This window comes from Molossus molossus, unplaced genomic scaffold (genome assembly GCF_014108415.1).
Source record: "Molossus molossus isolate mMolMol1 unplaced genomic scaffold, mMolMol1.p scaffold_m16_p_18, whole genome shotgun sequence".
NCBI classification, from domain to species: domain Eukaryota; kingdom Metazoa; phylum Chordata; class Mammalia; order Chiroptera; family Molossidae; genus Molossus; species Molossus molossus.
Genome location: NW_023425353.1, coordinates 36,353,015 through 36,368,515, shown reverse-complemented (window position 1 = coordinate 36,368,515; position 15,501 = coordinate 36,353,015). Strand labels below are relative to the sequence as shown.

Here is a 15,501-nt window from a genome sequence, read left to right as displayed (position 1 = left end):
TATGATTGTACCCTCAGCTCAAGGAGGGGAAAAAGGTACCATCCATATTACCTACCTCAGCATCCTTTGTTGTCCTGCTAGCTGAAACCAGTCGACTATTACAGGGTCTGTCATCTTGCACTGCGCTGATATCCAAGCTCATTTTGGGATTATAGGTATGTGGATACAGAGATTCAGGAAGGTGTTTACACTCCTGGGCACACTGCAATACAATGGTGTACTTTAAAACAGGACTGAAAAAATCTCAGAGAATAAATGGTGTTAAGTTGGGAAAAGGATAACCAGTACATTAGGTAATAAGATGGTAAAATTTACAAAATTAAAACTTTGAAAACCAGTTGACAATAAAAAAAATTCATTATACAAAGGACAGTTAAACCGTCCTCATCTTAAAAAAAGTTTGTTTTTTTTTTAATCCTCACCCAAGGACATTTTTCCATTTTTTTTTTGTTCAGATAGAGTGGGAGGGAGAGAGAGAGAAACATCGATGTGAAAAGGATACATCGAGTGGCTGCCTCCCACACAACCCAACCAGGGTAGGGGACAAACTGCAATGGAGGTACGTGCCCTTAGCGGGAACTGAACTCGGGTCTCTCTGGACCGCAAGCCGACGCTCTAACTGCTGAGCCAAACCAGACAAGGCTTTAAAAAAAAGTTTTTAAAACATTTTTACAACTACATTCAATACTGTCCTCACTTTTTAATGTCATGTCCACTAAAGTATAAAAATCTAATTCTAGCACTGGATGGTTTGGCCATCCAGTGCTAGTTGGGGTCATGCGGGTGGCAACCAGTCAATGTGAGAGAGACACATTGACTGGTTGCCACCCGCATGACCCCAACTGGGACCGGGGATGAACTGCAACCGAGGTACATGCACGTAGCGAGAACCAAACCCGGGACTCTCTGGTCCACAGGCTAACACTCTAACCTCTAAGCCAAACTGGCCAAAGCGGTTAGAGCTTCGGCCTGCGGTCCAGAGAGACCTGGGTTCGGTTCCCGCTAAGGGCACGTACCTTGGTTGCAGTTTGTCCTCGGCCCTGGTTGGGTTGTGTGGGTGGCAGCCACTCGATGTGTCCCTTTCACGTCAGTGTTTCTCTCTCTCTCTCCCTCCCACTCTATCTGAACAAAATATGGAAAAATGTCCTCAGGTGAGGATTGAAAAACTATATAATTCTAAGTCTATGCTTTTGCCAAGGTATCAACCACATTGCAGGGAAAAATACAAGGAAAGGAAAGGGGAAAAAATAAAATACTGTTGTATTGGTAAATACAAACATTAATTAATCCTCCTCAAATTATTATAAAATTTTCTTTCACATCATTTCTAATTAGTAAATAGAATCAGAGACTCAGAAAGAGTACCCATTAAAGACTTAAGTATTTTGAAAATAAAGATAATAAAGATCTTCGGTTTTTGATGTCAAGAAATGAAATGTGCACTATTAAATAACTAAGGTTAGCAAACTTCTTTACATACACTGAAACTGGCTTATGTCTTGAAATTATAATATTCATATACATTTTAACAGACAGGAGAGGATAAAAAGTATTGCTTACTTCTAAAAGCCAGTGCTCTGAAACAATGTGTATTCCTCTTTCTTTTACAGACTTATACTCCCGATTAGTGTCATTCTGTCGTCCTTGATAGATGAAATGAGTCACTGTTTCATCAAAACTCCACCTGAAACAACCAAGTATAAAAACCAAGTAACTAAGAGAAATACCTACATTAGTTTAAGATGATCATTATTCTCTATGGATAGAATATTTTGACCCTTGTCCGGCCAGTGTGGCTTTCATTGATGTTTTTATCTCTCTCTCCCACTCACTTCCTCTCTCTTTTATGCTCACCCGAGGACATTTTTTGCATTTATCTTTAGATAAAACGGGAGGGAGAAAGGAAGGGAGAGGGAGAGTAAAACATCAATGTGAGAGAGACACATTGACTGGTTGCCACCCGCATGACCCCAACTGGGACCGGGGATGAACTGCAACCGAGGTACATGCACGTAGCGAGAACCAAACCCAGGACTCTCTGGTCCACAGGCTAACACTCTAACCTCTAAGCCAAACTGGCCAGGGCTAGACCATGTAGTTTACACATCATTATCTCCAAATATTCCTCACAACAATCCTGAAACACTAGTATTATTATATCCATTTAACAGATAAGAAAACAAAAGGACAAGGTTAAATATGTTCAAGGATATCCAGTGAATAAGTGATAGAGCCAAGTTTGATTTCAAAACTCACATTCTTAACTATTTTATTTTGCTATGATCTCCTGATTCTTATATAATATTCTCCTGACCTAGAAAATAATCTAAAAAATGTAAAGTAAACCATTCTGTAAAATATAAAGTAAAAACCAAAGAGGAAGTAAAAATTATATTTTTAAATATAATCACCAAAATAAACAAGTTTCTCTTTATGGCCACTTAACAGTCTTTCCATTTCCTAAGTAAAAAACATCTCTGAATTTTTTTTCTTTTTTTTTTCTTTTTATCCTCACCCGAGGATATTTTTCCATTTTTGTACAGATAGAGTGGGAGGGAGAGAGAGAGAAACATCGACGTGAAGGGACACATCGAGTGGCTGCCACCCGCACGACCAACCAGGGCCGGGGACAAACTGCAACCGAAGTACGTGCCCTTAGCGGGAACCGAACCCGGGTCTCTCTGGACCGCAGGCCAACGCTCTAACCGCTGAGCCAAACTGGCCAGGGCCATCTCTGAATTTTTAAAAAAGCCAAATTAAACAAATCAAGAAGGAATATTTCCTCCCACTTTGCCTAATTTAGTTGTTAGTCCTAATAATTATTTGTATTTCTGCAACACAAACTTAAATTATCAAGATAATTCAGAAAAACAGGAATACATATATTTTTTTAATGTTTTTATTGATTTTTTTAGAGAGGGAAAAAAACATCAATTGCCTGCCTCCTGCACGCCCCCTACTGAGGATTGAACCAGCAACTCAGATATGTGCCCTGACTGAAAATCAAACCCAGGACCTCTCAGTCTATGGGACGACGCTTAATCAACTAAGCCACAAGGGCTGAGCAAAACAGGAATATTTTTAACTATATTATCTTGGTTTACTACCCACTGTAATAATGTAATAATATGGATAAACTATGAGTTTTAGTCCTCAGAGGTCCTTGAAGGACAGAATGTCAATGATTATAGATAGTTTTGATCAGTGGGGCTGGCAATTATTTTCTTAAAAGGTCAGATGAAAATATTTATTTTGTAGGACAAACAATTTCTCTCACAACTACTAAACCCTTGCCTTGTTCTATGAAAGCAGAAACAGAAAATACAGGAAGGGGCAAAAGTAGGTTTAGTGCTGTGAGTAGTTTTTTCTTTTATTATTTGTCTTTTTCCATAGGAATTGTAAACCTATTTTTGCCTACTCCTGTATGTAAACAAATAGGCATGGCTGTGTTTCAATAAAACTTTGCTTATAAAATTAAATGGCTGGTCTGCCCAACCCTTGGTCTAGCTCAGTGCTTTTAGCAAAATTGTTACTTTAGGAACTATTTAAAAACTTTGTGGGGGCAATTTTGGTTGTAACAATAATGTGTGTTTATATGTTGGGGGTATGTTACTAGCATTAAGTAAGGTCTAGGGATCCTAGACATTCTAAGGAATAATCATACATACAATTATTCCACATCCTACATGATTTTCTAATGTCCCTACAAAAATCCACACAGGTAAAAAGTCATATATACAGTTCCTTGAACAATACAGGTTTGAACTGCATGGGTCCACTTACATGCAAATTTTTTTCATTAAATACATACAGTACTATAAATGTATTTTCTCTTCCTTGTGATTTTCTTAACATTTTTTCTCTAGTTTACTTTATTGTAAGAATATAGTATACATAATACATGTAACACATAAAATATGTATTGACTGTTATTGCTAAGGCATCATAGTAGGCTATTAGCAGTTTTCAACGAGTCAAAAATTATATAGGGATTTTTTATAGGGCAGGAGGGGTGAGGTGCAGGAATCAGCACCCTTAACCCCCACATTATTAAAGGGTCAACTGAAATTAAATGGAACCTGCTTTACATATAAACACAAATTATTTTTTTTTGCAGTTTTAATATACACTAATATACCAGATATGCAGCTACGAAGTAATTGATGAAAGACTGTATTTTGCTTAATTTGGAACTTTGCCATATTGTGAACAAATCTTGATAAGGTCGTATCGCCCAAAGAAATGCTGCCTGTGGTATCCCAGTCTCTATCTGTTTCAGCCGGCGGTAGCCTCTGAAGTGACTTTACATGTGCACGCATCCAAATGAACACTCTGTTTTCTTCTAGTGTAGGCAGGCATAGGCATTTACATGAACATATATTCTGTTATTGTGTGCCTTCTAATGACTTTTATTTTTAAAAATTATAAAAATAGGTAACTTATATTTATGAAATCATTTTAGTAGTGAATGTTACATAAATATCTGTAATACAAAGGGATGCTGCATCTGGTGTTGGGAAGATCTGGCCTAGATGTGTAACTTCTGGAAGGTGGGAGATAGTATCAGTGGTCTCTTCAGGATGGTCTGGTCCTAGCTTATGAAAGGGAACATCTGGGATATCTGCACTCAAGAAATGATTATCCTATGAACACATAACTACTGTCACCTCTGCATATTAAAGGATTCTTCCCTCTCAAGTATCACCAAGTCTGAGAAATCCGTTAATATATTAATACAGAAATTTCAGTAATATATTCTATTCTTCATACTGAGAGGACTGGCATTTTAAATCTTATACAAACACAAATCATATATGTTCCTTCTATTCTTACATCAAGTCCACATCCATACATATCCAAGGAAGAATTCCATTTTTCAAATATATATACCCTCATAGGGCTATTATGAGAATGAAATGAGATAATGCTCATACTAAGTGTTCAGCAACCGGTAATAGGAAACTATGTAACATGACAATAGATAATATTATATATATAGAATAGATAATACTAAGAATAGTAAAAAAAAGCTGCACTATCCTACAATAGATGCATTAAACATTAAGATGCATATAACTCTGACGGATACATTTTATTTTTATATTCTCCTGATCTAATTTCTTTTTTTTTTAAATCCTCACCTGAGGATCTTTTTCATTTATTTTCAGATGGGGGGGGCGGTTAGAAACACTGATGTGAGAGAGACACATCGATTGGTTGCCTTCCACATGACCCCGACCAGGGCCAGGACCAAACTGCAATCAAGGTATGTGCCCTTGACCAAAATCAAACCCCAGACTCTTTGGTCTGTGGGCTGATGCACTAACCACTGAGCAAAACCGACCATGGCCTGATCTAATTTCTTATATCAAATAGAAAGCTAACTGAAACAGGGGAAGGAGAAGCTACTTGTAATCTTCAAACTGTTACTTGTAAAACCAATCATTATGCTATCCATATGAACGGTTGAATACAAGTGATCAAGAAAGCTAGCACTGCAGACAGTGGAGGAGTCAATGAACTCAGACTGGCTGGAACAGGCAAGGGTCTCTCATTTCTCTCTCACTGATGCCGGTTGCGCTAGAGATGTATCTTTAGCTTGGATCTCAGGCTGAGGGCAGATCTGCTCATCTATGTCTCCGAAGTAGTAAAAATGACAGAAATTAAAACATCCTCAAAAAAAGACCACTTTAATTCAAGAGTACTGCTAGAATACTTAGTACTACTCATGGAAGGGCTCTAATCTGAAAATCTCTAAGGTAAAAAGTATGCTTAATCTCTGACCTAGATGCCCAAGTTTCCAGAACAGTGAGCAGCACAAAATAGGTTGTCTAAACTTTGCTGAATATACCCTAAAAGACACATACATAAGAGTGAACTAAGCCCTGGCTGGTTTTGCTCAACAGTTAGAGCATCAGCCCGCGGACCGGAGAGTCCTGGCTTCGGTTCTCGCTAAGGGTGTGTACCTTGGTTGCAGTTTGTTCCTAACCCTGGTTGGGGTCATGTGGGTGGCAGCCACTTGATGTGTCTCTCGCACATCGATGTTTCTCTCTCTCTCTTCCTCCCTCCCTCCCTCCCGCTCTATCTGAAGATAAATGCAAAAACGTGCTCGGGTGAGGATAAAAAAAAAAAGACTGAACTGATATGGCAGAATATATTTTAAAAGATGTAAATTAAAAGTCAACTGGAGAGATTTTGTAGATAAACAACACACTAAAAAGCAAAAGAAATGTTTCTTTGTAGACACTCACAAGAGCTTTAGATTTTCCTAAAAACTTAGGCTCTATCACCACTAATCAGAAAAATGTGCAAATACCTGTAATCTGCTCCTAGAGAGGCTGCAATCCCATTTAGTTCACTCTGCTTCTTACTGAGTTTTTTACTAACATATACCACTACCTTGTGAAGTGGCTTTGGAGCTTCTTCCTGTCCATGGAAAAGAAAAGAAACAGATCTACCATTATTGTTTGAAATATTTTATCTAAAATGCCCTTTTAGTAAGATATTTAATTCTACCTTCTTTGATTGAGCATCCTTCAGTTGAGGGCTGGCAGAAAGAGCGACAGCATCTCGCGAGCTATTTGCCAAAGCAAGTTTCAAGTTTCTGACAATGACTTCTGAGAGTGGTGTACTCAGTTTCCTGTTCTTCTGGCTAGGCCCTCCTGGAGTTTCTAAGGCTGCCAGTGCATCCTATATGTATGGAGGGGGAGAGTGAAAGAGAGGTGGAGAGGGATAGAAAACAAGAAACAAAGAAGAATTAAAGAGAGAAAAAAGATAACCTTAAAAGTAATTGGATTATAGCTGCACTCTCCCCTGGTTTTCCTCCAAACAACAATAAAATGAAATATCATCTGTATCTATATACTACAAAGAAAAAAAATTCATACTGTCCAGCAAACTGCTTTAAAGAGACTGATCAGCTTACATTTTCAGCAGTCTTTACCACATTTGCCCGAATCTTAAAATTTAAGTTGTTTAAATTAAGGACAACCAAAAACAAAACAAACAAGCAAACAAAAAATACAGAAAAGAAAAAAAGTGAGCAAGGATGGATGTAAGCAAGACATCAACTATAAGGAAGGTTAAGAAGTCAGACTGAGCTGACTTATGAAAAATCTTCAAAAGTACAAAATATGTTTCTATTCCCAAGCTACCCACAATTCCCTCATGAGAGGAAGTCACTGTTGTCCAGACGCTTGCTCATTCTCTTTCCCATCAGCACAGTATCCCATGTGTAACAAGAATGTATTTAACAGTGCTCAACTGATGAATATTTAGATTAATAATCTTTTGCCAGTATAATGATGCAACAATTAACCTTGTACACACCATTTTGCACATGCAAGAGTAAAAAGAACCAATTAAGTAAAATGTATGTACCAACATTGACATTCTCTTGAGCAAAGCATTTAAAGATATGCTTCCCAATATGCTTGACAGCACAGTGGGTAGGTTAAATAAATATACTTGAATGTTTTAATTTTCTACCCTCTTATACTAAATGAGATTAAACATCTTTATGCATGTATAATATTTCTATTTAATTTTGTGTGATAGCTATCCCTTCCTATCATTTTCCCATTGGGTTATTAGTCTTTTTTTTTATTCACTTGCATGAAGATATTTGTATGAATCTACACATACACACACACTGTGTTATTAGTCTTTTATATATACACGCTCGTTTCCAATTTGTAGTTTGTCAAATTTTTGCCATGGAGAATCTTTTTAAACAAATACTTTGCCCGGCTGGTGTGGCTCAGTGGTTGAGCATCAATCTATGCATCAACAGGTTCCCGGTTCGATTCCCGGTCAGGACACATGCCCAGATTGTGGGCCAAATCCCCAGTGGAGAGCATTAAGGAAGCAGCCAATTGATGTTCTCTTTCATCGATGTTTCTTCTTCTTTTTTTTTAATCCTTACCCAAGGACATTTTTCCATTTATCTTCAGACAGATTAGGAGGGAGAAGGAGAGAGGGAAAGGGGGGGAAGGGGGAGAGAGAGAGAGAGAGAAAAACATGGATGTGAGAGAGACACATTGACTGGTTGCCTCCCATGCAACCCGGCCAGGGCCAGGGCCAAACCGCAACCGAGATAACGTGCGCTTGGCTAGAATTGAACCCGGGTCTCATTGGTCCGTAGGCTGATGCTCTAACCACTGACCCAAACCAGCCAGGGCTCTTTTTTTTTTTTAATATATGTTTTTATTGATTTTTTTGGGAGAGAGATAGAAATAGTGATTGGCTGCCTCCTGCATGTCCTCCACTGGGGATTGAGCCTGTAACCTGGGCATGTGCCTGGACCAGAAATCGAACCAGGACCTCTCAGTCCATGGGACAACTCAATCCACTGAGCCACACTGGCCAGGCACTCTCATCAATGTTTCTATCTCTCTCCCTAAAATCAATAATTAAAAAAAAAACAACTTACTACACATTTATAAAACCTACATATTTAAATATGGAGAATTTGTTATTGCTGTCAAATTCATATAAATTTTTATTTCATTTGGGGTGTATGGTATAGTTAGAAAGGCCTTCCTCACACTGAATTATTTAGAAACAAACTCTCTCATGGTCTGTTCTAGAATTTTTATGCCTTCATTTTCTTGTGTTTAATTATCTGATCCTCTGAGATTTATTCCTATGCAAGGTAATGAGGTCTCATCCCAACTGTTTTCTCAGCTGTCTGATTATATTATATAATAAATGATATTATTCATTCTCCTATCTATGGGGTGTACTCTTTTGCACTGATTTGATAATTCACGTGACAATAACAAACTGCTTCAATTACTGCAACTTTGTTTTAATAACCAGGACTAGGTTCCTACCCTGTTATTCTTTTCAGATTGTTAATACTATTTCTGTTTGTATTTTTAACAGAATCTTTATTACCTTCATAGATCTTTACAATGCTTAATCTTTTTTTGCAAAAAACATGGTAAGGATTTCTATTTGGTAAAGTTTTGTTAAATTTCTCCATAGCATTTAAAAGGATTATTCATATACAAAGTAATATGCTCCATTCCACATCTACCCACCATCAGCACCTGTGACATGAACACTACTTCCCTTCTGGTACTTTCCTCCACTTAAGCACTAGATCCAAACTCCTCTCACCAACTCAAAGACGTGGCTTTAGCAATTCTCCCCCTCTTACCCGCATCATCAATTAGATCTCTACTGGATCACTCACATTGGCATACATTTATTTATGCCATTTAAAAAACAACCATTTTTTGGTTTCCCTCTATAGTAAAACTCCTCAAATGTATTGTTTGCATTTACTGTCTCCAATTCTTGCATTCCCTTATGAATCCACACTGACTTCCACCTCCACCATGTTGTTGTCAAAACCCTTACTGTTAAGATCACCAGTGACCTCCACAATACCAAATCCAGGGATGAGTTTCCTGTTCTTCTTTCAGCAGCATGTGACATAGTTAACCACTCCTTCCTCAAATACTTTCTTACTTGGCCTCTAAGAATCTCTAGGGGTATGAGTACTGCTTGTACCATTTTTATTTTATAACTTTGTAAGTTAGAAATTATTCCCAAATAAAAAGTTTTTAAAGATTATAATGCCTTGTTGGCAAGGATAGGGAACACCAGGTGTTCTATACACTATCGGTGGAATATAAGCTGGTATAACCAATTTGACAGCTCGTGTGTCTACTCAAGTTGAAATAAAACCCAGCACTGCTGAAGCTTGCATAAGAACTGACCAATCAACACAGCCCTGGACCCCTTACTTATGATTTTTGCTCTTAAAAGCCTCTAATGGCCCTGGCCAGTTTAGTTCAGCGGTTAGAGCGTCAGCCCGAGGACCAATGAGTCCCGGGTTTGATTCCAGTCAAGGGCACATACTTTGGTTGCAGTTCATCCCCAGCAGTCAGGTTGTGCAAGAGGCAGCCAGTCAATGTGTCTCTCTCACATCGATGTTTCTCTCTCTCTCTCTCTCTCTTTCCCTCCCTCCCACTCTATCTGATGATAAATAGAAAAATAATCTCAGGTGAGGATTTAAAAAAAAAAAAAGCCCCAAATGGTAACTCTCTGGGGAGTTTGGGCTTTAAGCGATATAGAGTCCCATTCTTCTTGCTTAGTGTTCTGCAAAGAAGGTGACTGTATTCTCTCCACTGCAAAAAACAAAAAACAAAAACCCAACAACCGTCCCCCACCCCCCCACAATTCCACTTCTAGGTATATACCAAAAAGAAAGGCATGCACACGTATTCCAATAGACATGCACAAGAATGCTCACAGATGCATTATTTGTAAGAGCGAAAAAACTAGTGATCACATAACTGCCCCATCAATAATAGACTGGATATGTAAATTGCAGTATATCCATATAATGAAATATTACACATTAATAAAATAAATTAACTACAGTTGGAGGTAGCAACATGGACAAATCTTCCAAATGAAGGTTGAACAACAACAACAAAAGACTCAAAAGGATAAATACCTAAGTAAAAGTCAAAAACAAGCATAACAAAGCTACAGTGTTAAAAGTCAGGAGTGTTACCTTTGGGAAGAAAGAAGGAAGCAGTGATGGAAAAGGGAAATGAGGGAGGAAGGTTGTAAGGCAATGGCAATGATCTCTTTCTGACATGTATAGTGGCTTCCCAACTGTTAACACTGATATTTCACTTAGCAGCACATTTACTGTACTTTTCCAATGTGTCAATTAAACACAAAGTTTCAATAAGAGGTGTTTCTTTATTGTGAAAACTAACATATGTTTAATTTTGTCATTATTCCACTGGTCCTCTGCTTTCAGAGCAAAAAATATGCCATTATTACATCAGTTTAAAAAAATTGTTTTTTCTTTATTGATTTTAAAGAGAAAGGGAGAGAGAGAAACATCGATGAGAGAGAATATCGAATGGCTGCCTCCTGCATGCCCCCCACTGGGGATTGGGCCCACAACCTGGGCATGTGACCTGACTGGGAATCGAAATGGTGACCTCTTGGTGCTTGGGTCGATGCTCAACCACTGAGCCACACCAGCTGGGCAATTATTACATCAATTTGAAAAACCACTGATTATAAGATGAAGTACTAGTTTATACATCACCAAAATTCACCCCCCCCACAAAAACCCATGGAAAACAATGCTAAATAAATTATGACGCTAAACCAGTGATTTTCAACCTTTTTCATCTCATAGCATACAAATAATTACTAAAAACTGTGGCACACCAAAAAATATATTTTTTACTGATCTGACCAAAAATTAGGTATAATTTTGATTCATCCACACCAGATAGCTATTGTGTTGACTGTTGTCATATTTTTATATGACAATCTAAGGGAAAAGAGGTCAATATCCCTTAGATTAATAGGATCTAAATAGTCAGGTATCAGCATGTTTTAAAAATTATTGAGGCAGAGCAGTTGAAAATTGCTGCTCTAAACAATGAAACCTTTATACATGTTTTGCACCTTCACAGAGATTATTTCAGAACCACTGGTTTTCCATTGCAAGATATCTAAAGAATGGTCTAAATGACTGAAAATATTTCAACCATTTTCTTACCTACTATTAGTATTTCATTTATTACTCAGAAAGTCTGTGAACTATGAGACCTTAGAGATCATCTACACATATTCCATGATTTTACAGATGGGAATAATGAAGCCCAAAGAAGTTGACTTGCTTTACAATGGTTCTCACTCTTCCTAATGCCGCGACCCTTTACTACAGTTCCTCGTGTTGTATGTGGGCATATCTACATGTGGGCATAGGAACAGTGATAATCACAGTACAAAATGTTACTTCAGAAAAGATTTGATCACCTTGAAACTCATAATATTATATGTCAGCTGTAATTTTTTTAAATTAAAAATTAAAGAGAGATTTGATCAAAGATTTAGCTTGGAGAAAATTGTTCCTGGTATTAACTTATATTTATTTTCTGGAGATGAACAGTCTGTAAATTTCATAAGTCTGCTCTAAACAATTGTTACTAGTAAATACTAGTACTTATTACTACTAGTAACAATTATTAAAATGTTGCTTAATACCCTAAGAGTAAAATAGATGTATGGCACAATACCTTTGCAAAGGTTCATGGATAAAAAAATAACAGACAATGGTTTGAAGAGCCACTTGAAACCCAAATGCTACTATAGGAACAGTAAAGAAAATCATCTTTGAGGAATAAAAGAAAACTTTTTAAGAAAGTTAAATCAGCCCTTTATCTGTAAATTATTATTATTATTATTATTATTATTATTTTGTTCAGATAGAGTGGGAGGAAGAGAGAGAGAGAGAGAGAGAGAGAAACATTGACATGAAGGGAACACATCGAGTGGTTGCCACCTGCACGACCCAACCAGGGCCGGGGACAAACTGCAACCGAGGTACGTGCCCTTAGCGGGAACCGAACCCAGGTCTCTCTGGACCGCAGTCGACGCTCCAACCGCTGAGCCAAACCGGCCAGGGCTGTAAATTATTTTTTTTAAGAAAGGAAGCCATACTCCAGTGCCAAGGAGAGCAAAAAAGGTACAGAGTTAACTCATCATTTTAAGGAAAATGACTAAAAAGCAAGATGATAATAAAGAGTTTCAGAAAGCAAGCACTGACTGTACTCCCAGAATCGAAACATAAATAGCAGTGTGTTTATACAGGGTGGGGCAAAAGTAGGTTTACAGTTGTTCATGTGGAAAATATAATAATTAAGAAATAATGCAATAATAAACTGTTTCATGTACTCACAACTGTAAACCTACTTTTGCTCCACCCTGTACTATTTTATCATTTATATAATTATCTTATCACACCATTTCATTTGATCCTTATGATAAATCGGAGTTTTCAGAGCAAGTGATATTACTCTCTTTATATAAAAGAAACTGATGGTCAGATATCATGTTAAATAATCTGCCTAGAGTTATAATGTTCATGAGAGATATAGAATCTGAACCCAGATGTTCTGATTTCACACTATATTTACCTCTAGCCTTTACCTCAACCATAGGTATAAACAGAGACTCAATAATATGAGTCTACTTGCCAACATTACTGGAAAATTTACTACTACAAAGTTTAGAGGTGATGCGGAATATGGTGCTTTAACTTTATACACTATAAAACTGTTAATTCCAGGATCATTTTTATAAACCTTACCTTTACGTCAAAGGAGGGCTTGAAGAGTTTGTCCTTGGACAGAAATTTTGATGGTGTATCCAGGTCCAGTGAGGGCTCCTTCTGGACTGGCTGTCCTGCGGGGGAAACTGAAACCTGCCCGGTGTGTTGAGAGATCACAGCATGGAAAGCTTTACTCTGAAAGCGGTTCAGATCTAAAGGGGTAATGGCTGTTTTCCTGTGAGTTTCCAATGCAGCAGGATGCTCCAGAGCATCTGAATTTAGATCCATCCCATTTGTTATTTCAGTTTCTAAACTTTGCTCTGGAGATTTAAAAAGAAAAGAAATATGACCCACTAATGTTGCCTTATTTTCCCTAAAGAGGCACATAGTGAAATTTTTATCTTATTGTTCATTTTCATGCAAATCCTCAAGTACACCTTAAATCACAAAGTTATATACCCACTTTCCAAGAAACAGACCAGAAGATGTACTAAAATATGTTAAGTTAGACAAGCATATCAACTGAAACAAGTAATTAATGAAACTAGGTTTCCCATTTCAGCATGTAACTTGAAATATTTTCAATAAACCTCACAATCTGCCAAAAATTAGTAAATAAATGTCATTTCAGTCAACGGCAGAGTAAAAAGAAAATTACAACTATAGTACATATACTCAGAGTTAACAATTAGTCAAGTTCTAGAAAAGTCTTAATGAAATTTTAATGTGACTGAAACATCACTTTGCCTCAGTTATAAAATTTCCAGTCGGTCTGGGTAAGCAATGGCTCAAATAGCTGTACCCAAGCTGCTGAATTGTCTGAAATCTATCCAGGGATCCCATCATCTTATAAGAGGGGCCTGTGTCCTCCCACCCCTGCCTCTTACTTTTTCCCAACGTTTAACAAAAACACTTGTTAGATGGCTACTCCATGCCAGGCCCAAAGCTAGCCAATGGAAATACATAATATCTAAGACAAGCATATTCCTTCTTTTCAGAGCTCATTGTAGAGTAGGGAGACGAAATTATAACACTGGCATAAGAGCTATAAAAGGGATAATACAGGGTATGATGGCAAGACAAAGGCCATACTTGGTGAATCAAGAAAGGCTTCCCAAGAAAAGTGACATCCAAGCTGAGAACTGAAAGTCAAGGAGGAGAAACAGGCAAGCATGAGGTGGGCAAGAGAAAACATGTAAAAGTCCAAAGATGAGAGGAACAGAGAACACTAATTACATGGTGTGTCAGTATGAGCCACAGTAAAAGGGATCCAAGCTCATTTTTTTTTTTTTTTTTTATCTTCACCCGAGGACATTTTTCCATTTTTTTGTTCAGATAGAGTGGGAGGAATAGAGAGGGGGAGAGAGAGAGAAACACAGACGTGAAAGGGACACAATGAGTGGCTGCCTCCTGCATGACCCAATCAGGGTCAGGGACAAACTGTAACCGCGGTACATGCCCTTAGCAGGAACCAAACCTGGGTCTCTCTGGACCGCAGGCCAATGCTCTAACCGCTGAGCCAAACCAGCCAGGGCCCAAGCTCATCTTTAGACTTCAAACACTAAGCCCCTAGAACACTTCTATATTGTTTTGCATCCTCTAGCTTTCAGATAGTGCCTACAATTGATAGTACATATAAATTAAACATCTGTGCAATGAACACATTTATTTTCCCACCCAATAATGAATGCCCAACAGTGGCTCACTGTACCCATCATGAAAAATAGAATCAGTAACATTTCCTAAAAATAAGCTTTGGGCCCTGGCCGGTTTGGCTCAGCGGTTAGAGCGTCGGCCTGCGGTCCGGAGAGACCCGGGTTCGGTTCCCGCTAAGGGCACGTACTTCGGTTGCAGTTTGTCCCCGGCCCTGGTTGGTCGTGCGGGTGGCAGCCACTCGATGTGTCCCTTCACGTCGATGTTTCTCTCTCTCTCTCTCTCCCTTCCTCTCTCTCCCTCCCTCTCTATCTGTACAAAAAATGGAAAAATATCCTCGGGTGAGGATAAAAAAAATAAATAAATAAGCTTTGGTACATCGATATCCCAGAAACAATCACATTGTAAAAACATGTACATATAAAAGAACAAAACAAAAGTACTAACCTTCTTTAATTGAATTTTCAATCAGAAAATGGCTTTCATTTGCTCTCTTTCCCATTCTAGCAGTTTCCAACAGCCAATCTATAGTAACTGCTGGTAAATTCCACTTCTTGGAAGCTTCATATTTAGAACCACCTGGTTCTTTCAATACAAGATGTGTACTAGCAAGCATGCCTTTCTTTGCATTGGATTTGCGAACAAAGTATTCTTGAACACTAAAGTTGTATTTAGAGAAAAGCAAATGGTTATATATACAACTATCCAGCAAACTAAGAGAGAAGATTCTAAAACAGTGTTGTTAGAGT

At 38.0% G+C, this 15,501-nt stretch overlaps 1 protein-coding gene across 3 annotated transcripts in view; it reads right to left on the bottom strand.

Moving 5' to 3' along the window:
* Positions 1–15,501, bottom strand: part of TOPBP1 (DNA topoisomerase II binding protein 1) — a 57,587-nt gene that overhangs the window by 12,669 nt on the left and 29,417 nt on the right. For all 3 annotated transcript variants that reach the window (XM_036266634.1, XM_036266635.1, XM_036266636.1), the window contains 6 exons: positions 15,200–15,411; positions 13,139–13,419; positions 6,517–6,690; positions 6,317–6,426; positions 1,561–1,684; positions 56–202 (listed from right to left, as the gene is read on the bottom strand). In XM_036266634.1, the coding sequence (XP_036122527.1) occupies positions 56–202; positions 1,561–1,684; positions 6,317–6,426; positions 6,517–6,690; positions 13,139–13,419; positions 15,200–15,411 (1,048 nt within the window). The remainder of the gene's footprint in view (positions 1–55; positions 203–1,560; positions 1,685–6,316; positions 6,427–6,516; positions 6,691–13,138; positions 13,420–15,199; positions 15,412–15,501) is intronic.